At 51.9% G+C, this 24,080-nt stretch overlaps 2 protein-coding genes across 2 annotated transcripts in view; both read right to left on the reverse strand.

The window, feature by feature from the left end:
- Positions 1 to 4,304: 4,304 nt before the first annotated feature.
- Positions 4,305 to 17,789, reverse strand: rars1 (arginyl-tRNA synthetase 1). Its single transcript, XM_080508259.1, has 15 exons — positions 17,262 to 17,789; positions 15,081 to 15,209; positions 10,283 to 10,480; positions 9,898 to 10,006; positions 9,482 to 9,582; positions 8,452 to 8,573; positions 8,252 to 8,372; positions 8,023 to 8,152; positions 7,634 to 7,738; positions 7,057 to 7,235; positions 6,587 to 6,696; positions 5,891 to 5,996; positions 5,635 to 5,807; positions 4,657 to 4,904; positions 4,305 to 4,486 (listed from the first exon to the last, which is right to left on the reverse strand). The coding sequence occupies exons 1-15, from the start codon at positions 17,304 to 17,306 to the stop codon at positions 4,377 to 4,379; spliced, it is 1,986 nt and encodes a 661-aa protein (XP_080364385.1). The 5' UTR covers positions 17,307 to 17,789; the 3' UTR covers positions 4,305 to 4,376.
- A 3,245-nt stretch (positions 17,790 to 21,034) lies between these two features.
- Positions 21,035 to 24,080, reverse strand: part of wwc1 (WW and C2 domain containing 1) — a 29,770-nt gene continuing 26,724 nt past the window's right edge. The window contains 9 exon segments of the mRNA XM_080509082.1: positions 21,035 to 21,519; positions 21,842 to 21,960; positions 22,146 to 22,365; positions 22,367 to 22,383; positions 22,678 to 22,727; positions 22,730 to 22,769; positions 22,973 to 23,134; positions 23,230 to 23,363; positions 23,568 to 23,766. Of these exon segments, the coding sequence (XP_080365208.1) occupies positions 21,453 to 21,519; positions 21,842 to 21,960; positions 22,146 to 22,365; positions 22,367 to 22,383; positions 22,678 to 22,727; positions 22,730 to 22,769; positions 22,973 to 23,134; positions 23,230 to 23,363; positions 23,568 to 23,766 (1,008 nt within the window). The 3' untranslated portion in view covers positions 21,035 to 21,452.

Consider the following 24,080-nt stretch of genomic DNA (forward strand, 5'->3'; position numbering starts at 1 on the left):
GTTCCTCTGTTTGCTTTTCTTTGATTTTCCACTCGGAAGGTGCAGAGCGACTCACAACCCCCCCTGGTGGAACAGGAAGGAGACGCGGCGGCGGCCAAGCAATGTTTACGACAAGACGTTGGCTTTTCGTTAAAACGTTAAAAAAGGTTGATCTTGTTGTGTTAGCATTTCTTTTAGCCGCGGGAAACGTCACTTTTTCCATTTGTCTTCACTGTTCAGTCTCAAACTGCCGTCGCTGGAGTCGTTTTCAAAGATGCCAGAATAAAAGAGGCGTTGTTCAAACCCGCTGCTGTCGTCTTTAATGATGCTAATGCTAACCGTGCTCTGTCCTCAGGTGTTCTCCCTACAGTTCCCATGAAGCCTTGCTTCATATGCCGAGGGAAGGTAAGGACAGGTAAGGACAGGTAAGGACAGGTGAGGACAGGTGAGGACAGGTGAGGACAGGATGGCTTCGTCGCGCCACAGAAGAAACATGATGAAACAACCTCCTTGGAGAGAAACGATTCCAAGGTTTTGTTTTTCGCCATCACGTTTCCTCGACTAGCTTGCTAACCAGCAAAACAAAACCTTCAGTGAGGTTCACAAGATGTACTGAGGGTGTGCTACATGCTACATGCTACATGCTATATGCTACATGCTACATGCTATTGAAGAGTTCAGACTGACAGACGAGGAGGGAAAACGTTTTTACAATTGTCTGGATTTGGACGTTTTACTGTCGCCTGACCGGCGCCCAGCTGGTTGGTTATAGTTACTGTTGACCAGTGATGCTGGTTGGTTATAGTTACTGTTGACCAGTGATGCTGGTTGGTTTTAGTTACTGTTGACTAGCGATGCTGGTTGGTTTTAGTTACTGTTGACCAGCGATGCTGGTTGGTTTTAGTTACTGTTGACCAGCGATGCTGGTTGCTTTTAGTTACTGTTGACCAGTGATGCTGGTTGGTTATAGTTACTGTTGACCAGCGATGCTGGTTGCTTTTAGTTACTGTTGACCAGTGATGCTGGTTGGTTATAGTTACTGTTGACCAGCGATGCTGGTTGGTTATAGTTACTGTTGACCAGCGATGCTGGTTGGTTATAGTTACTGTTGACCAGTGATGCTGGTTGGTTTTAGTTACTGTTGACCAGCGATGCTGGTTGCTTTTAGTTACTGTTGACCAGCGATGCTGGTTGCTTTTAGTTACTGTTGACCAGTGATGCTGGTTGGTTATAGTTACTGTTGACCAGCGATGCTGGTTGGTTATAGTTACTGTTGACCAGTGATGCTGGTTGGTTATAGTTACTGTTGACCAGTGATGCTGGTTGGTTATAGTTACTGTTGACCAGCGATGCTGGTTGGTTTTAGTTACTGTTGACCAGCGATGCTGGTTGGTTTTAGTTACTGTTGACCAGCGATGCTGGTTGGTTATAGTTACTGTTGACCAGTGATGCTGGTTGGTTATAGTTACTGTTGACCAGCGATGCTGGTTGGTTATAGTTACTGTTGACCAGCGATGCTGGTTGGTTTTAGTTACTGTTGACCAGTGATGCTGGTTGGTTATAGTTACTGTTGACCAGCGATGCTGGTTGGTTATAGTTACTGTTGACCAGCGATGCTGGTTGGTTTTAGTTACTGTTGACCAGTGATGCTGGTTGGTTTTAGTTACTGTTGACCAGTGATGCTGGTTGGTTATAGTTACTGTTGACCAGCGATGCTGGTTGGTTTTAGTTACTGTTGACCAGTGATGCTGGTTGGTTATAGTTACTGTTGACCAGCGATGCTGGTTGGTTTTAGTTACTGTTGACCAGCGATGCTGGTTGGTTATAGTTACTGTTGACCAGCGATGCTGGTTGGTTTTAGTTACTGTTGACCAGTGATGCTGGTTGGTTATAGTTACTGTTGACCAGCGATGCTGGTTGGTTTTAGTTACTGTTGACCAGTGATGCTGGTTGGTTATAGTTACTGTTGACCAGTGATGCTGGTTGGTTTTAGTTACTGTTGACCAGCGATGCTGGTTGGTTATAGTTACTGTTGACCAGCGATGCTGGTTGGTTTTAGTTACTGTTGACCAGTGATGCTGGTTGGTTATAGTTACTGTTGACCAGCGATGCTGGTTGGTTATAGTTACTGTTGACCAGTGATGCTGGTTGGTTATAGTTACTGTTGACCAGTGATGCTGGTTGGTTTTAGTTACTGTTGACCAGCGATGCTGGTTGGTTTTAGTTACTGTTGACCAGCGATGCTGGTTGGTTATAGTTACTGTTGACCAGCGATGCTGGTTGGTTTTAGTTACTGTTGACCAGCGATGCTGGTTGGTTTTAGTTACTGTTGACCAGCGATGCTGGTTGGTTTTAGTTACTGTTGACCAGCGATGCTGGTTGGTTATAGTTACTGTTGACCAGTGATGCTGGTAACATGTTCATTAGTAACACTTTACTCTCACCACTTGTTTCAGTAACCAGTAATCTAATGCGTTACTATTTCGAAACCAGTAATCAGATTAAAGTTACTTCTCCAAGTCACTGTGTGTTTCTATTGTAGCGTTACTATTGTAGCATTACTGCTGTAGCGTTACTACTGTAGCATTACTGCTGTAGCGTTACTACTGTAGCGTTACTGCTGTAGCGTTACTATTGTAGCATTACTGCTGTAGCGTTACTACTGTAGCATTACTGCTGTAGCGTTACTACTGTAGCATTACTGCTGTAGCGTTTCTACTGTAGCGTTACTATTGTAGCATTACTGCTGTAGCGTTTCTACTGTAGCATTACTACTGTAGCGTTGCTGTTGTAGCGTTACTACTGTAGCATTTGTAGCGTTACTACTGTAGCGTTGCTATTGTAGTGTTACTACTGTAGTGTTACTACTGTAGCGTTGCTATTGTAGTTACTACTGTAGCGTTGCTATTGTAGTGTTACTATTGTAGTGTTACTACTGTAGCGTTGCTATTGTAGTTACTACTGTAGCGTTACTACTGTAGCGTTGCTGTTGTAGCGTTGCTATTGTAGCGTTTCTACTGTAGTGTTACTACTGTAGCGTTACAACTGTAGCATTTGTAGCGTTACTACTGTAGCGTTGCTATTGTAGTGTTACTACTGTAGCGTTACTACTGTAGCATTTGTAGCGTTACTACTGTAGCGTTACTACTGTAGCGTTGCTATTGTAGTGTTACTACTGTAGCGTTACTACTGTAGCATTTGTAGCGTTACTACTGTAGCGTTGCTATTGTAGTGTTACTACTGTAGCGTTACTACTGTAGCATTTGTAGCATTACTATTGTAGCGTTACTTCTGAAACTGATGGTGACTGATGGTTGGCAATGGTCTGTAGTTTCAGTCTGTAGTTTCCAGATCAGAAAACATAACGGACGTCTGACTGTGAAATATTCACAGTGACAATGAGTCACTGACGAGTCTGAACCAATAGGACATCGAACAAACCACCAGGTGACCAAAGAACCTTACTGCGTTGGTGTCGGTGGCACTCACCTGGTTCACCTGGCTGGTTCACCTGGCTGGTTCACCTGGCTGGCTCACCTGGTTCACCTGGCTGGCTCACCTGGTTCACCTGGCTGGCTCACCTGGTTCACCTGGCTGGCTCACCTGGTTCACCTGGCTCACCTGGTTCACCTGGCTCACCTGGTTCACCTGGCTCAGGTAACTGCTGAGGCCACAAAGGGTCCCTGCCTCTGTATCACTAGTCACAGTGCAAGGCTTCCCCCTGGTGGATTAATGGTGGATTACACTCACTGCAGGCACGGAATAGGGGTTATGTGTTATATGGGAAAGGTGCTAGGAAGCTTCCTAAAGAAGTTAAGGAAAGAAGTTAGGAGGCTTCCTAAAGGAGTTAAGGAAAGGAGTTAGGAGGCTTCCTAAAGGAGTTAAGGAAAGGAGTTAGGAGGCTTCCTAAAGGAGTTAAGGAAAGGAGTTAGGAGGCTTCCTAAAGGAGTTAAGGAAAGGAGTTAGGAGGCTTCCTAAAGGAGTTAAGGAAAGGAGTTCGGAGGCTTCCTAAAGGAGTTAGGAAAGGTGTTAGGAGGCTAAAAGGATAAAATCTCAGATGTCAAAGTTTGAATGTAAATCAAAGGAAACTGCTGCCAGTTGAATAAATAAGCAAAGTGGATTTTCCCGGGTCGGTTTGACATCCGGAACGTTCCGACTTCCTCCAGTAAACCTGGTCCCTGGACCTGGACTGACGGTCCTCTGGTCTGTTACCAGGTTCTATAACGTGTCGCTCCAATCGGCCAATCAGAGAGCAAAGCGGTGATCAAAGCGTTTTCTCAACGTCGATAACGACGACAGACAAAACGACTGACGAGCTTCTTTAATACACTTTAATACAAAACGTTCAGTGACGAGACGTCGTGTTCGCGTTGCTTCACGAGCTGAGAGGCGTGACATCACATCCTGCTGACGGGGTTGATGCCCAGGATGTCGAAGCCTTTGGCCATGACGGCGGCGGCGGCTTCACAGAGCAGCAGCCGCCACATGTTGACCTTCAGCACGTCGCCTGCACACAAAGAGTTTGTTAGATCTGCTGACATCAAAGACCTTTGTATTAAATATGTTGACATCAAAGTCGTTTGGCATGTTAACTGAGGCTCCTCCTCTAGGGGGGCTCGACCAGGGGGTTGCCCCAGGGGGCTCCTCCATGGGGCCCCTCCTCCAGGGGGCGCTCACCGGTCTGCCGGTCCTTCTCCACGCAGTAGCAGCTGTCGTAGAACTCGGTGAAGGTGGTGGCGAGCTCGTACAGGAAGTCGCAGAGCGTGTGCAGCAGCAGGTCGTCGGCCATCTTGTTCAGGACCTCCGGGAAGCGCAGGATGACCTTCCCCAGCTTCCACTCCTTGTCGTGCTCCAGAACCACCGGGCCGCTCGCCGCCGCCGCCCTCAGCGCCGCCTCGTCCACGTTGGCCAGCCGGGCGATGGACCTGCCACATCACAGTGGGGGGGTCATACCCCAGGACTCCCCAGGCTAGAAGTAACTCAGGAGAATTGGGGGGGAGGGGGATGGGGGGGGGGGCCCCACCCGATGTGGAGAGGGATGGGGGGGTCACTCACCTGATGTGGAGGGGGATGGGGGGGGGTTACCCACCTGACATGGAGGGGGATGGGGGGTGGGGTCACCCACCTGACATGGAGGGGGATGGGGGGGGGGTCACCCACCTGATGCAGGGGGGATGGGGGGGTTACCCACCTGACATGGAGGGGGATGGGGGGGGGGGGTCACCCACCTGATGTGGAGGGGGATGGGGGGGATCACCCACCTGATGCGGGGGTTGGTGGGGGACCTGGGGGGGTCACCCACCTGATGCGGGGGGGTTGGTGGGGGACCCACCTGATGCGGGGGTTGGGGGGTCACCCACCTGATGCGGGGGGGTTGGTGGGGGACCCACCTGATGTGGGGGTTGGGGGGGTCACCCACCTGATGCGGGGGTAGGTGGGGGACCCACCTGATGCGGGGGGGTTGGTGGGGGACCCACCTGATGTGGGGGTTGGGGGGGGGACCCACCTGATGCGGAGGTTGGGGGGGTCACCCACCTGATGCGGAGGTTGGGGGGGTCACCCACCTGATGCGGGGGGGTTGGTGGGGGACCCACCTGATGCGGGGGGGTTGGGGGGGTCACCCACCTGATGCGGGGGGGTTGGGGGGTCACCCACCTGATGCGGGTGAGGGCGTACAGCAGGTAGGCCGCAGTGTTCCCTCGGTCGTCCAGCATCTTGTCGAAGGAGAAAACGTAGTCGTTGATCCGGTTGTGACTCAAGTCGGCGTATTTGATGCAGCCGAACGCGACGGAGCGCTGAGCCTTCAGGAGCTCCTCTGGGGTCAGGACCTGGGCGGGGGGGGGGCGGGGGGGTCAACATCCACAGCTGCTCCACAATGAGACCCATAGAACCGTCCTGCAGACGAACTCACCTTGTCGCGCTGCTTCTCCTTCAGTTTGTCCATCGACCTCCTCAGACCTTCGTCCAGCAGGTCCTTCAGCCGCACCGTGTCCCCGGACCGGGTCTTGAACTTCTTCCTGGGTCGCAGGACGAGTCACAGGATGAGTCAGGACGAGTCACAGGACGGGTCACAGGACGAGTCACAGGATGAGTCAGGACGGGTCACAGGACGGGTCACAGGACGAGTCACAGGACGGGTCACAGGACGAGTCACAGGACGGGTCACAGGACGGGTCACAGGACGGGTCACAGGACGGGTCAGGACGAGTCACAGGACGGGTCACAGGACGAGTCACAGGACGGGTCACAGGACGGGTCACAGGACGGGTCACAGGACGGGTCACAGGATGAGTCAGGACGAGTCACAGGACGGGTCACAGGACGGGTCACAGGACGGGTCACAGGATGGGTCACAGGACGGGTCACAGGATGAGTCAGGACGAGTCACAGGACGAGTCACAGGACGGGTCACAGGACGAGTCACAGGACGGGTCACAGGATGAGTCAGGACGGGTCACAGGACGAGTCACAGGACGAGTCACAGGACGGGTCACAGGACGAGTCACAGGACGGGTCACAGGACGAGTCACAGGACGAGTCAGGAGGAATCAGGGTCCTCAAGTGGGACCAGGATTCGTCGTCATGACGTGTTCCGGTTCAGACTCACTTGTCCTCCCCCAGAACCACCCCGAAGCCGGCGTGCTCCACCCGGGTCACCTGGGGGTCGTACCAGCCAATCATCTGCGCCGCAGCAAACACCACCTGGAAGTGTGTGCCCTGGAGGGCAAAACAAACGCACCCGGTGAGCTTCACCGAGCAGACCACCTCCAAGCCCCGCCCACCTGCCACCATATGCCAGTGACACACTAAGTCCCGCCCACCTTATGCCAGTGACACCCGAAGCCCCGCCTACCATATGCCAGTGACACCCTAAGCCCCACCCACCATATGACAGTGACACCCTAAGCCCCGCCCACCATATGACAGCGACACCCTAAGCCCCGCCCACCATATGCCAGTGACACCCTAAGCCCCGCCCACCATATGCCAGTGACACCCTAAGCCCCGCCCACCATATGACAGCGACACCCTAAGCCCCGCCCACCAGCTACCAGTGACACCCTAAGCCCCGCCCACCTGGCCGTTGTCCACCACGTAGATGATGATGTCGGCCTTCTCGCCCTGCAGCCGCTGCCGCAGGGCGGCGAGGTCGGACGTGTCGTAGGTGAAGCCGCCGTCAGACTTGACCACGGTCAGCGGGATGGACTGACCGGGGACGAACAGCAGCCGGCGTCCGTCCTCGTCCAGCAGGAGGCCTGGGGGGACGGTCAGGGGTCATTGATGAGCCGACGCCGCCTCCTGGTGGAGGAACGGCGGAACTGCAGCTGGAGCTGCTTTCTTTAGAGAACGTTTGTAAAAACATTGCAGATCTAAGAACCATTAGATCCGTTAAGTTCTAGAGTCAAACACCTTCCAGACACAGAGACCGTCCCTGAGGACATTTAGAGACTGAATGGTCGAAGGACCAGTACCATGTTGAAGTTGGTAGAGAGGTTAGGGGACGGGGACAGGGATGGGGACAGGGACGGGGACGTGGAAAGGGACAGTGACGTGGAAAGGGACAGGGATGGGGACGGGGACAGGGATGGGGACGGGGAGGTTGAATTGATTCTCTAATTTTTCTTGCTTGAACAGTTCAGACGGAGACACAGACCTTTGTCCTCCAGCTCCTTCACCACGTCCATCATCAGCTCCTGGTAGAAAGACTCTCCTCGCTCCACGATGGACACGTCCAGACACTCGTACACCTTCTGGAACTCTGAGACAGACGGACACAAAGAGGGACAGACAAGGACAGACGGACACAAACAGGGACAGACAAGGACAGACAGACACAAACAGGGACAGACAGACACAAACAGGGACAGACAAGGACAGACGGACACAAACAGGGACAGACAAGGACAGATGGACACAAACAGGGACAGACAGCAGTTTTAGATTTGAAGCTGCTTCAATTAATGTTTTTGAGTCCGAAAACCAACTGTAGTCTGGACCAGGACCAGGTCCTGGTCCTAGTCCTGGACCTGGTCCTGGACTCACCCTTCCTGGAGACGTCACAGATCAGGTTCCAGCCTTTGATGAAGTCTGGATCTTTGCTCTGCAGCTTCACGACACACTGATAAGCTCGTTTCTTAAAGTTCTCGTCTTCATCGAAACGCTTCTTCGATTCCTGGGGGGGGGAGGGGGGAGGGGGGAGGGGGGGACAATCAGGCCGACGTCCTGTTGGGCACGGAGACAGACGTCCTGTTGGACACGGAGACAGACCCACCTTGTAGAAAGCCTGCAGGTCCCCGATGGGCGGAGACTCCCTCAGGTAGTCTGGGAACTGGTCCTGCAGGTGGGCGATCAGCATCCCGAACTGGGTCCCCCAGTCCCCCACATGGTTCAGCCTACACACACACACACTCAGTCAGTCCTGGACCTGGTCTACACCAGGACCGTAGACCAGCGGACCGGGGTGGTGAAGACCTGAGCACGTCGTGGCCCAGGAACTCGAAGAGGCGACACATGCTCTCCCCGATGATGGTGGACCTCAGGTGGCCCACGTGCATCTCCTTGGCGATGTTGGGGGACGAGAAGTCCACCACCACCTGGAACGTAGACCGGAGGTCAGGGGCTACTGGTAGGGTCTACCCTACTTCACACTGGGTTCTAAACCACCTGGAACGTAGACCGGAGGTCAGGGGCTACTGGCAGGGTCTACCCTACTTCACACTGGGTTCTAAACCACTTCCCGGTAGCTACTTCCTGGTGGCTAGCTCCTGACAGCTACTTCCTGGTAGCCACTTCCTGGAGGCTACTTCCTGGAAGCCACTTCCTGGAAGCTACTTCCTGGTGGCTAGCTCCTGACAGCTACTTCCTGTTAGCTACTTCCTGGTAGCCACTTCCTGGTAGCCACTTCCTGGAAGCCACTTCCTGGTGGCTAGCTCCTGACAGCTACTTCCTGGTAGCCACTTCCTGGTAGCCACTTCCTGGAAGCTACTTCCTGGAAGCTACTTCCTGATACCAAGCGCCTAGTAGCTACTTCCTGGTACCTAGCTCCTGGAAGCTACTTCCTGGTAGCTAGCTCCTGGAAGCTACTTCCTGATACCTAGCTCCTGGCAGCTACTTCCTGGTAGCCACTTCCTGGAAGCTACTTCCTGGAAGCTACTTCCTGGTAGCTACTTCCTGGTAGCTACTTCCTGGTAGCTACTTCCTGGTAGCCACTTCCTGGAAGCTTCTTCCTGGTAGCTAGCTCCTGGAAGCTTCTTCCTGGTAGCTAGCTCTTGGAAGCTACTTCCTGATACCTAGCTCCTGGCAGCTACTACCTGATACCTAGCTCCTGGCAGCTACTACATGATGCCTAGCTCCTGGCAGCTACTTCCTGGTAGCTACTTCCTGATACCTAGCGCCTAGTAGCTACTTCCTGATACCTAGCTCCTGGTAGCTACTTCCTGGTAACTACTTCCTGATACCTAGCTCCTGGTAGCTACTTCCTGGCTAGCTGGTGAGGACAGACCTTCTTGCGGGACGTTAGCGGTGGCGGCTGGACGCCGTTCACCAACAAGCTGCTCAGCAGTTTAGAGACAAAGGTTTTCTTCAGGTGGATGTTGATGAAGCCTAAAGACCAAACAAATAAACAAACATTAAAGAAAGACTTCATTCATACGGACTTCAAAGGACGAACTCCACAATACAAACGTAATCGATTTTTAAAAGACTTGAAAAATAAAAACATGCTAATGCAACTTGTAATTCTCTTTTCTACCAGCAGATGGTGCGATGTGTCACACTCACTGCTGCCACCAGTGGCCAAAAGGAGCATTACCTCAAATATAATTCAAGTGGAAAATACACAAAATATTTCAAAAGTTCGTTTTTTAAATGAAACATTTGTAAAGATTTTCGAAAATAAGTTAAAGGTTGAACGTCGACCTGGACCGGCGATCTCCGTCTTCTGGATCACATCGTTGTCCGGAAGATTCTCCATGATCTTCTCAGCGATTTCACGAGGGTTGGCTTTGATCCCTTTCATCTTCAACATCTACACACACACACACACACACACACACACACACACACACACACACACACACACACACACACACACACACACACACACACACACACACACACACACACACACACACACACACACACACACACACACACACACACACACACACACACACACACGGAAGTCGTCTGAATGCTGAATAAACATTCAGACTCCAGGAAACTGTACATCAGGATGACATCATCATGCTGAGGGGGCGTGGCCTGCGTCTACAGCCAATAGAAGGGGGGGGGGGGGTCCGACCTGGGCCATGGCCATGGCGCTGTTGCACTGGTAGTCTCCAAACTTGGCCTGCTGGTTGGGGGTGACGGAGACGGGGGGCCGGTCCAGCTGGGGGCAGGCGGCCCGGATGGCGTCTCCGAAGACCTGCTGCAGCCGCTGGTTGATGTTGGTCATGGCTGTGGAGGGGGGGGGCGAGGGGGGGGGGCCCTCCTGGAGACCCTACACACACACACACACACACACACACACACACACACACACACACACACACACACACACAAGGTCAATGTAACTTCAAGATTCAACCTCACCACTACCTCGTCACTACCTCACCACTACCTCACCAGTACCTCACCACTACCTCACCACTACCTCACCAGTACCTCATCACTACCTCATCACTACCTCATCACTACCTCATCACTACCTCATCAGTACCTCACCAGTACCTCATCACTACCTCATCACTACCTCATCAGTACCTCATCACTACCCCATCAGTACCTCACCACTACCTCATCACTACCACACCACTACCTCATCACTACCTCACCACTACCTCACCAGTACCTCATCATTACCTCATCACTACCTCATCAGTACCCCATCAGTACCTCATCAGTACCTCATTAGTACCTCATCACTACCTCATCAGTAGCTCATCATTACTTAATCACTACCTCATCACAACCTCACCACTACCTCATCAGTACCTCATCACTACATCATCATTACCTCATCACTACCTCATCACTACCTCACCAGTACCTCATCACTACATCATCATTACCCCATCACTACCTCATCAGTAGCTCATCATTACTTAATCACTACCTCATCACTACCTCATCACTACCTCATCATTACCTCACCAGTACCTCACCACTACCTCATCAGTACCTCATCACTACATCATCATTACCTCATCACTACCTCATCAGTACCTCATCACTACCTCATCACTACCTCATCACTACCTCATCAGTACCTCACCAGTGCCTCATCACTACCTCACCAGTGCCTCATCACTACCTCATCAGTACCCCATCACTACCTCATCAGTACCCCATCACTACCTCATCAGTAGCTCATCATTACTTAATCACTACCTCATCACTACCTCGCCACTACCTCGCCACTACCTCATCACTACCTCACCACTACCTCACCACTACCTCACCACTACCTCATCACTACCTCACCACTACCTCATCACTACCTCATCACTACCTCATCACTACCTCATCACTACCTCACCACTACCTCATCACTACCTCACCACGACCTCACCACGACCTCGCCACGACCTCGCCACTACCTCACCACGACCTCGCCACGACCTCGCCACTACCTCACCAGTACCTCGCCACTACCTCACCAGTACCTCACCACTACCTCACCATTACCTCACCAGTACCTCACCACTACCTCACCACTACCTCACCACTACCTCACCACTACCTCACCACTACCTCATCATTACCTCACCACTACCTCACCAGTACCTCACCACTACCTCACCACTACCTCACCAGTACCTCATCACTACCTCATCACTACCTCATCACTACCTCATCACTACCTCATCAGTACCTCACCAGTACCTCATCACTACCTCATCACTACCTCATCAGTACCTCATCACTACCCCATCAGTACCTCACCACTACCTCATCACTACCACACCACTACCTCATCACTACCTCACCACTACCTCACCAGTACCTCATCATTACCTCATCACTACCTCATCAGTACCCCATCAGTACCTCATCAGTACCTCATTAGTACCTCATCACTACCTCATCAGTAGCTCATCATTACTTAATCACTACCTCATCACAACCTCACCACTACCTCATCAGTACCTCATCACTACATCATCATTACCTCATCACTACCTCATCACTACCTCACCAGTACCTCATCACTACATCATCATTACCCCATCACTACCTCATCAGTAGCTCATCATTACTTAATCACTACCTCATCACTACCTCATCACTACCTCATCATTACCTCACCAGTACCTCACCACTACCTCATCAGTACCTCATCACTACATCATCATTACCTCATCACTACCTCATCAGTACCTCATCACTACCTCATCACTACCTCATCACTACCTCATCAGTACCTCACCAGTGCCTCATCACTACCTCACCAGTGCCTCATCACTACCTCATCAGTACCCCATCACTACCTCATCAGTACCCCATCACTACCTCATCAGTAGCTCATCATTACTTAATCACTACCTCATCACTACCTCGCCACTACCTCGCCACTACCTCATCACTACCTCACCACTACCTCACCACTACCTCATCACTACCTCACCACTACCTCACCACTACCTCATCACTACCTCATCACTACCTCATCACTACCTCACCACTACCTCATCACTACCTCACCACGACCTCACCACGACCTCGCCACGACCTCGCCACTACCTCACCACGACCTCGCCACGACCTCGCCACTACCTCACCAGTACCTCGCCACTACCTCACCAGTACCTCACCACTACCTCACCACTACCTCACCATTACCTCACCAGTACCTCACCACTACCTCACCACTACCTCACCACTACCTCACCACTACCTCATCATTACCTCACCACTACCTCACCACTACCTCACCATTACCTCACCACTACCTCACCAGTACCTCACCACTACCTCACCAGTACCTCACCAGTACCTCACCATTACCTCACCACTACCTCACCAGTACCTCACCACTACCTCACCACTACCTCATCATTACCTCACCACTACCTCACCAGTACCTCATCATTACCTCACCACTACCTCACCAGTACCTCACCACTACCTCACCAGTACCTCACCACTACCTCACCAGTACCTCACCATTACCTCACCACTACCTCACCAGTACCTCACCACTACCTCATCATTACCTCACCACTACCTCACCACTACCTCACCACTACCTCACCACTACCTCATCACTACCTCATCACTACCTCACCACTACCTCATCACTACCTCGCCACTACCTCGCCACTACCTCGCCACTACCTCACCAGTACCTCACCACTACCTCACCAGTACCTCACCATTACCTCACCACTACCTCATCATTACCTCACCACTACCTCACCAGTACCTCACCACTACCTCACCAGTACCTCGCCACTACCTCACCAGTACCTCACCACTACCTCACCACTACCTCACCACTACCTCACCACTACCTCACCAGTACCTCACCACTACCTCACCACTACCTCATCATTACCTCACCACTTCCTCACCACTACCTCATCATTACCTCACCACTTCCTCACCACTACCTCATCATTACCTCACCACTACCTCACCAGTACCTCACCACTACCTCACCACTACCTCATCATTACCTCACCACTACCTCACCACTACCTCACCACTACCTCATCATTACCTCACCACTACCTCACCAGTACCTCACCACTACCTCACCAGTACCTCACCACTACCTCACCACTACCTCACCACTACCTCATCATTACCTCACCAGTACCTCACCACTACCTCACCACTACCTCACCACTACCTCACCACTACCTCACCACTACCTCATCACTACCTCATCACTACCTCACCACTACCTCACCACTACCTCACCACTACCTCATCACTACCTCATCAGTACCTCACCAGTGCCTCATCACTACCTCACCAGTGCCTCATCACTACCTCATCAGTACCCCATCACTACCTCATCAGTAGCTCATCATTACTTAATCACTACCTCATCACTACCTCATCATTACCTCACCACTACCTCACCACTACCTCACCAGTACCTCACCACTACCTCATCAGTACCTCACCAGTGCCTCACCACTACATCATCATTACCTCACCACTACCTCACCACTACCTCATCACTACCTCGCCACTACCTCGCCACTACCTCACCACTACCTCACCACTACCTCATCACTACCTCACCACTACCTCACCACTACCTCATCACTACCTCATCACTACCTCATCACTACCTCACCACTACCTCACCACTACCTCATCACTACCTCACCACGACCTCACCACGACCTCGCCACGACCTCGCCACTACCTCACCAGTACCTCGCCACTACCTCACCAGTACCTCACCACTACCTCACCACTACCTCACCATTACCTCACCAGTACCTCACCACTACCTCACCACTACCTCACCAGTACCTCACCACTACCTCACCACTACCTCATCATTACCTCACCACTACCTCACCACTACCTCATCATTACCTCACCACTACCTCACCAGTACCTCACCACTACCTCACCAGTACCTCACCAGTACCTCACCATTACCTCACCACTACCTCACCACTACCTCACCAGTACCTCACCACTACCTCACCACTACCTCATCATTACCTCACCACTACCTCACCAGTACCTCATTACCTCACCAGTACCTCACCACTACCTCACCAGTACCTCACCACTACCTCACCAGTACCTCACCATTACCTCACCACTACCTCACCAGTACCTCACCACTACCTCATCATTACCTCACCAGTGCCTCACCAGTGCCTCACCACTACCTCACCACTACCTCACCACTACCTCACCAGTACCTCACCACTACCTCATCATTACCTCACCACTACCTCATCAGTGCCTCATCACTACCTCACCAGATGGTTCTACCTGAGCAGGTTCATACTTCTTAAACAAGAAGCTCCTGCTGGAAGAAGTGGAACCAAAAACTCGACTTTCTTTTCTTAAAGCGTCAAAAAGTGAAACTTCCATGGAGTTTGCTGGTGCCTGAAGAGCCTCACCCTCTTCAGAACGTTGATCCGGTACCTCAGCCGACAGTTCTCGTTCCTCAGCTCGTCCAGACGAGGCGTCTCAGCCGTGGGGTTCCTCAGACCCTGGATCTCGGCTGACAGGCTGCGGATCTCCAGCTCCTGGGACACAAACGTTCCGTCTGAATCAAACAACAATGACCTTCTTCAGTCTTCTTCACCAGAACACAACCTGCAGCATTCTGCTCCACGGCCACTAGAGGGAGACAAACACCTCCAACAGCAGCAACATGGTCCCTCAACCAGACTAACTTCCCGACTCGTTAACGCAACTTTCAGTCAAACTCAGACAGACTTCGATAAGAAAACCGAAAATACAAATCCGTCTTTACTTGTGGTCTGAAATGTGAAGCCGAACATCACATCTGGAATCAAGGTCCTGCAGGACTGTTCCTACTCCAAGGAGAAGCTGTGGAACTCGCAGGCCACGCCCCCTCGCAGTAGGCCACGCCCCCTCGCAGCAGCCACACCTCTGTTAGGTTCCTTCCTCTCCTCCTTCAGGAACTTTCCTCTGAACTCTTCCTAATGGAGCAGCGTGGTGCGTTCAGGTGCATCACGACGTTCTAACGAGCCGCGGCGTCAGACTGGAGCCTCGTTAGAGGCTCAATGGGATCAATTTAACGCTTCAGCAGAGCAGCTCCTACCCGGTTCAGCAGAGCAGCTCCTATACGGTTCAGCAGAGCAGCTCCTACCCGGTTCAGCAGAGCAGCTCCTATACGGTTCAGCAGAGCAGCTCCTACCCGGTTCAGCAGAGCAGCTCCTACACGGTTCAGCTCCTACCCGGTTCAGCAGAGCAGCTCCTACACGGTTCAGCAGAGCAGCTCCTACACAGTTCAGCAGAGCAGCTCCTACACGGTTCAGCAGAGCAGCTCCTACACAGTTCAGCAGAGCAGCTCCTATACGGTTCAGCTCCTACACGGTTCAGCTCCTACCCGGTTCAGCAGAGCAGCTCCTACACGGTTCAGCTCCTACACGGTTCAGCAGAGCAGCTCCTACACAGTTCAGCAGAGCAGCTCCTACACGGTTCAGCTCCTACACGGTTCAGCTCCTACACGGTTCAGCTCCTACACGGTTCAGCAGAGCAGCTCCTACACGGTTCAGCTCCTACACAGTTCAGCAGAGCAGCTCCTACACGGTTCAGCAGAGCAGCTCCTACACGGTTCAGCAGAGCAGCTCCTACACGGTTCAGCAGAGCAGCTCCTACACAGTTCAGCAGAGCAGCTCATACACAGAGCAGCTCCTTGAACAGCTGAAACTAACTATTCCTCCAGACGAGCTGCAGGAAGTGACATCATCAGTTGGCAGCACGCTGCTCTGCTGAACCTTCTTCTTGTCCTTATCAGGATGATTCAGCGTTTATACGTCTATGATAAACTGTTTCCCTGAACAAAGGTCAGGTAAGGCCGGAGCGGTAAGGTAGAGCCTTACCTGACCTTTGTGTGCGGTGGAAACGTGGCTTATCAACAATTATACGTGTCTGTTAGGGTCAGGGTCTAGTTATATAGGTCTGTTACAGTTAGATTCTAGGTATATAGCTCTATTTTATAGTTAGATTCTAGGTATATAGCTCTATTTTATAGTTAGATTCTAGGTATATAGCTCTATGTTATGGCCAGGGTCTAGTTATATAGGTCTATGTTATGGTCAGGGTCTAGTTATATAGGTCTCTGTTATGGTCAGGGTCTAGTTATATAGGTCTCTGTTATGGTCAGGGTCTAGTTATATAGGTCTCTGTTATGGCCAGGGTCTAGTTATATAGGTCTATGTTATGGCCAGGGTCTAGTTATATAGGTCTATGTTATGGCCAGGGTCTAGTTATATAGGTCTATGTTATGGTCTGGGTCTAGTTATATAGGTCTATGTTATGGTCTGGGTCTAGTTATATAGGTCTATGTTATGGCCAGGGTCTAGTTATATAGGTCTCTGTTATGGCCAGGGTCTAGTTATATAGGTCTCTGTTATGGTCTGGGTCTAGTTATATAGGTCTATGTTATGGCCAGGGTCTAGTTATATAGGTCTATGTTATGGCCAGGGTCTAGTTATATAGGTCTATGTTATGGCCAGGGTCTAGTTATATAGGTCTCTGGTATGGTCTGGGTCTAGTTATATAGGTCTATGTTATGGTCAGAGCTAACAGGCTAACAGCGGGGCTACCTGCTGCTGCAGCCGGGCTGAGTACTCCGTCACCGGGTCTCCCATCAGAGCGGCTCCGCTGCGGCTGTTCGGTCCCGGGAGAAGCGGTTCGGGTCCCGGGAGAAGCGGTTCGGGTCCGGGGAGAAGCGGTTCGGGTCCGGGGAGAAGCGGTTCGGTCCCGGGGAGAAGCGGTTCGGGTCCGGGGAGAAGCGGTTCGGGTCCCGGGAGAAGCGGTTCGGGTCCCGGGAGAAGCGGTTCGGGTCCGGGGAGAAGCGGTTCGGGTCCCGGGAGAAGCGGTTCGGTCCCGGGGAGAAGCGGTTCGGGTCCGGGGAGAAGCGGTTCGGGTCCCGGGAGAAGCGGTTCGGGTCCCGGGAGAAGCGGTTCGGTCCCGGGGAGAAGCGGTTCGGGTCCGGGGAGAAGCGGTTCGGGTCCCGGGAGAAGCGGTTCGGGTCCGGGGAGAAGCGGTTCGGGTCCCGGGAGAAGCGGTTCGGGTCAGACCGGGTTAGATTGCCAGGTTGGAGGAAAACTCGTGGCTGATGAAACCGGAAGACGCTCACTTCCCAGAACTCTTCTTCTCTGGTTCCATTTCGAGCAGCGGTGTGAGTGACGCGCCCCCCGGTGGCCTGGAGGACCGGTCCCACCGTCTGGTTCTGGTCCGGGTCACCGACATGATGAACCTTCTTGTCGTCTTTCCCAAAAATATTCCACTTTTTCCATTCAATAAACAATAAAAATCCAAAGTGATGCAGAGAAAAGTAGAAGAAGTTTTTATTTGTTGTGAAACTACAAAACATATGTTTCTTCTGGTTTGATATTTACAACAGTTTCAGTGTCTGAGAATAAAGTTCACAGCTTTTCGGGATTCTCGATAAAAAGAAAGAAAAACAAAACACCCAAATCACAAAAAGTGCAATAAATATAAGCTGCTGGAAGTTTGTAACAAACAGAATCATTAGAAAAAAACGTGATCAAAGAAAGAAAACTTTTGTTTTCCAAACGATTTGCCAGAGTGAAAAAATAAAGATCCTTCATCGGGAAGCGAGTGTCAATCGGAAGAGTCCAAACAAAACAAACAAACAAACAAACACTTTCTCTGCGTTTGTTTCTCCAGACGGGAGAAGAAGCCCCGGACGAGCTTTTCTTTCTAAAGTCACTCGTTGGTTTCAGTTTCCTGCTGCAGGCAAACACCAGAGCTGCTCGCCTTCGCTCACCATTGAAGGCCCCGCCCACTGGACCAGGCCCCGCCCCCTAGTGGTCATGTGTTGGAAATTGAACAATCGTCCCCCGATTTCAATCAAAACTTTAGAACTTGAGCTTTAACCTGAACACGTTCGCGTACGAGGACTAAAACTTTCACTCGGCAATTTCAGGACGACTTCGGAACCCAAACATTTAAAATTTGTAGAAAAATTATTAACACCTGTGAGCATCTTGGCTCCGCCCACAAATGATTTCGTCGGAGTTTAACAGACACATTAGCAATAACATTAGCATCTGGGCATCGACAAAATAAAAAAAAACTCAATAACACGTCAACGAAAAACATTCAAGCTCCGCCCACAGAGAGGTTAGCATTTCTGATCGGTACTAGCATGATTTTCACAAACACTCAATGTTTGAACTGAACGGCTGCAGCGACTTTAGTCACATTAAAGTACCTTTTACTTTTTCAAGGGTCGTCTTTCATTTCCACAAACACATTATAAAAACATTCAGCATTGATTTGAACTGAAACTAAAACATTTTCCATGAAGATTGTTTGGCGTCTGCTAGCCGCTGCTAGCCTCTGCTGGCCGTTGATAGCCTCTGATAGCCTCTGCTGGCCGCTAATAGCCACTGATAGCCTCTGCTGGCCGCTGCTAGTCGCTGATAGCCTCTTCTAGCCGCTGCTAGCCTCTGCTGGCCGCTGCTAGCCTCTGCTGGCCGTTGATAGCCTCTGCTAGCCGCTGCTGGCCTCTGCTGGCCGTTGATAGCCTCTGCTGGCCGCTGATAGCCACTGATAGCCTCTGCTGGCCGCTGCTAGTTGCTGATAGCCTCTTCTAGCCGCTGCTAGCCTCTGCTGGCCGCTGCTAGCCTCTGCTGGCCGCTGATAACCCCTGCTAGCCGCTGCTAGCCGCTGATAACCTCTGCTAGCCTCTGCTGACCGCTGATAGCCTCTGCTGACCGCTGATAGCCTCTGCTGGCCGCTGATAGCCTCTGATAGCCGCTGCTAGCCTCTGCTGACCGCTGATAGCCTCTGCTGACCGCTGATAGCCTCTGCTGGCCGTTGATAGCCTCTGCTGGCTGCTGATAGCCTCTGATAGCCGCTGATAGCTGCTGCTAGCCTCTGCTAGTCGCTGATAGCCTCTGCTCGTCGCTGATAGTCTCTGCTAGCCAACAACTCATTGCCGACACAGCTCTGTGTCTCAACAGAATCACGATTTCTGCAGCTTTTTGTGACAAAAATCATTTTCACACTATTCTCACGTTTTGTTTACATGCTAACAAAGCCTTTTAAAGGGACAGACAAACAATAAGCACCCCGCCTCTTAAAGGGACAGACAAACAACAAATTCTCTGGCGTGAGCGTCAGCAGTGTGCAGTGAAGCAGCCAATCAGAGCCCCGGGAGGCACAGCCGCCTTCCTATTGGCTGCCTGCTTTTCAGTTTAATGACCAAACAATCGTGAAGAAAACGCAACAATCATCTGGAGCGTTTAGCGTTTTCCTGTAATATGACGATCTCATCGACGATCTCATCGACGATCTCATCAACGATCTCAATGACGATCTCATCTCAACGATCTCATCGACGATCTCAATGACGATCTCATCTCAACGATCTCAATGACGATCTCATCTCAACGATCTCATCTCAACGATCTCATCTCAACGATCTCATCGACGATCTAATCAACGATCTCAATGACGATCTCATCTCAACGATCTCATCAACGATCTCAATGACGATCTCATCTCAACGATCTCATCTCAACGATCTCATCAACGATCTCAATGACGATCTCATCAACGATCTCAATGACGATCTCATCAACGATCTCATCGACGATCTCAATGACGATCTCATCAACGATCTCAATGACGATCTCATCAACGATCTCATCGACGATCTCATCAACGATCTCATCTTAACGATCTCATCGACGATCTCAATGACGATCTCATCTCAACGATCTAATCAACGATCTCAATGACGATCTCATCTCAACGATCTCATCAACGATCTCAATGACGATCTCATCAACGATTTCAATGACGATCTCATCAACGATCTCGACGATCTCATCAACGATCTCAATGACGATCTCATCAACGACCTCATCTTAACGATCTCATCGACGATCTCATCAACGATCTCAATGACGATCTCATCTCAACGATCTCATCTCAACGATCTCATCAACGATCTCAATGACGAAATCATCTCAACGATCTCATCTCAACGATCTCATCAACGATCTCAATGACGATCTTATCAACGATCTCATCAACGATCTCAATGACGATCTCATCAACGACAGCCTGACACTTTGTCAGGTTTGTGCAGAAGAAGTGTTTCCTGCTCCAGTCTCATGTCGGGGTTTGGCGCCGCCGCTGGTCGAGAGGAGGAACTGCAGCTCTGATGTTTCATTAAATAAAAAAAAAAAACATTAAAAAAAAAAAAAAAAACTTAACTGGAAGGAAAAGAAAACTTTCCCTTAAGCAAAAAAAAAAAAAAGCTATTGAAAAATAGTAAAATGACGAGAAACCAAACTAAAATGGAAATGTTAATATTAAATGACAAACCCAGTTTTTGTTGGTTTCCGTTAAAACCACTGAAAGAAGTGAAGATTGAAACAAAGAAACAAGGAAACTACAGACGGACGAAACGTCCAGAGAGGAAAAGTGTTTCTAAAGAAACGTTTAGAAACGAATTCTGCTCCAGTGACTGAAGTCCTTCAGCTTGTAAAGTTTCTAAAGTTTCTAAAGTTTCTAAAGTTTCTAAAGTTTCTAAAGTTTCTAAAGTGGTGAGTTTTCCGTCTTGTTTTTTTCATGTCTTTTCAGAAAATGTTTTATGGGAATGTTGGAAAACTTCTTGTTAGTAACAGAAGAAGAAATGAAAAGCTAAGCTAATGCTAACGTCCCAGCAGACTGAGGCTAGCGGTCCGGCTCTTTAACGCTAACGGGTTTTAGTTTCCTCGGAGGATCCGCAGAACAAATACTGAGAAATGTTTCTACACGTCGTCGGCCGGCAGCTCGGGGACGCGGCTCCTCGCCCGGGTGAAGAACGCCATCTTCTCCCTGCAGGGACACACAGGAAGTGACCCGGAGGACCAGCGAGCTGGAGGCTAGCTGCCCGCTGGAGGCTAGCTGCCAGCTGGAGGCTAGCTGCCAGCTGGAGGCTAGCTGCCAGCTGGAGGCTAGCTGCCCGCTGGAGGCTAGCTGCCAGCTGGAGGCTAGCTGCCCGCTGGAGGCTAGCTGCCAGCTGGAGGCTAGCTGGCCCGCTGGAGGCTAGCTGCCCGCTGGAGGCTAGCTGCCCGCTGGAGGCTAGCTGCCCGCTGGAGGCTAGCTGCCAGCTGGAGGCTAGCTGCTAGCATGGGCGGAGTGAAGATGGAAGCGTCACCTGAACGTCTGCACCTCGGGGACGTCGGGACAATTCCGTCCTCGCAGCCTGTGGACGTCCTTCGCTGCTGCTCGCATCATCTTCTCCACCCGCTGCTGCTGCTGCTGCTCCTCCTCCGTCTGGCGGAGGTGAGGAAGAGGAGGAGGTGATGAGGAGGAGGTGATGAGGAGGAGGTGATGAAGAGGTGATGATGAGGAGGAGGTGATGAGGAGGTGATGAAGAGCAGGAGGAGATGATGAGCAGGAGGTGAGGAAGAGGAGGAGGTGATGAAGAGGTGAGGAAGAGGAGGAGGACCTGTCCTCACCTGTCTCTCCGTCCCCCTCAGCAGGACCCTGAAGCGGTCGTCCTCCTGGACCCAGTCCGGGAGTTCTCTCTGGTTCTGGACCCGGGCCTTCTCCAGCTCCGTCTTCAGCTCCCTCAGGACCCGGATCTCCTGGTCCAGCCGGGCCCGCCGGGTCCGGGACACCTGCAGGTCCAGCTCCAGGTCCAGGGAGGTCCTCAGGAGCCCGTCCAGACCCCGGACCCTGGACCTGGACCGGAGGCTGGGGGACACACCAGGACAAGACAGGAGGTGAGACGGAACCTCTGGAACCAAGACCAGGTCCAGGAGGTGAGACGGAACATCTGGAACCAAGACCAGGTCCAGGAGGTGAGACGGAACATCTGGAAGGAGGCTCCGAGAGGTCCTGACCCGAAGTTCTGGTACCTTCATGTTCTTTATGTTCTGGTACCTTCAGGTTCTTCAGGTTCTGGTACCTTCAGGTACCTTGAGGTTCTAGTACCTTGAGGTACCTTCAGGTACCTTGAGGTTCTTGGTAGAGCAGGAGGTGGTTTACCTTCTTGACCCTGACGCTGCGTCTCTCCGAGGCGTTGCGTACGAAGGAGACTTCCTGCAGAGCGTAGAGCTGTCGCTGTCACTGCGGTTGATCTGCAGGGGGACATGAGGTGAGGAACTGCAGGCAGAGGTCAGAGGTCAGAGGCTAGAGGTCAGGGCTGCTGACCTCTGGCCTGAAGCAGAGGTCAGAGGCTAGAGGTCAGAGGTCAGGGCCGCTGACCTCTGGCTGAAGCAGAGGCCAGAGGTCAGAGGTCAGAGGCCTGAAGCAGAGGTCAGAGGTCAGGTTGATCACCCACCCTGCAGACGTACTGGCTCTGGGGCCCGGGGGAGAAGGTCTTGGAGCGGATGATGGTGCTGCCCCTCATGAAGACGTTCTGCTGGTGCCGGTCGGGCCGCCGCTGTTTGGGCCGGACGGCCGCGCGGCGCTGGACCGGGTCCGTGCTGGTCTGCTTGTTGACCTGGAGTCACAGAAGCCCCGCCCACATGGTCATCTACTTCCTGTCAGGGAACGTCTCCAGAGGTTCCCGACAGGAGGAGCACGGACGTCTGGTACCTTCTCCGTGATGGGAGGAGCTGCTGCTGGGGGACCTTTAGGCTCCGCCCCCTCCACTTCCCATCGGCTCCTGTCCTCTGGAGGCTCCGCCCCCTCCACGCTATCTTCAAACACATCCACCAGGTCGCCCCCGCCTGAAGTACCAGGAGTATTACTGACCAGGGTGCTGCTGACAGAGGTACTACTACAACTGCTCATGCTAATGCTAGTAGCAGCTATGCTAGCAGTCCTCCTCACCAGTCCTCCTCTTCTTCTTCTACTGCTTCAACTCCGTCACTTCCTGAAGCTGCAGCCTGAAACTCAAACATCACAACATCTACTTCCCTGTCTGTCTTCACTTCTAATGTGCTGTGGAGGGTGGAGCCAGACCTGGTTCTGGTTCTGGTTCTGGACCTGGTTCTGGTTCTGGACCTGGTTCTGGTTCTGGACCTGGTTGCTGAGGAGCTCCGACACGTTGACTCGACTCAGCAGGTTGAACCACTGGGAACTTTTCTCCTCTGAACAGCTGATGTCGGCCATGTTGATCTGAACCCCGGCCTGAGGAGGAGGAGGAGGAGCAGGAGGAGGAGGAGGAGGAGCAGGAGCAGGAGGAGGAGGAGCAGGAGGAGGAGGAGGAGGAGGAGGAGGAGGAGCAGGAGCAGGAGGAGGAGGAGGAGGAGCAGGAGGAGCAGGAGGAGGAGGAGGAGGAGGAAGAGGAGGAAGAGGAAGAGGAAGATGAGGAAGATGAGGAAGAGGAGGAGGATGAAGATGAAGAGGAGGAGGATGAAGAGGAAGAGGAAGATGAGGAGGAGGAGGAGGAAGATGAGGAGGAAGAGGGAGATGAGGAGGAGGAGGAAGAGGAAGATGAGGAG

This window comes from Blennius ocellaris (assembly GCF_963422515.1).
Source record: "Blennius ocellaris genome assembly, chromosome: 14".
NCBI lineage: Eukaryota > Metazoa > Chordata > Actinopteri > Blenniiformes > Blenniidae > Blennius > Blennius ocellaris.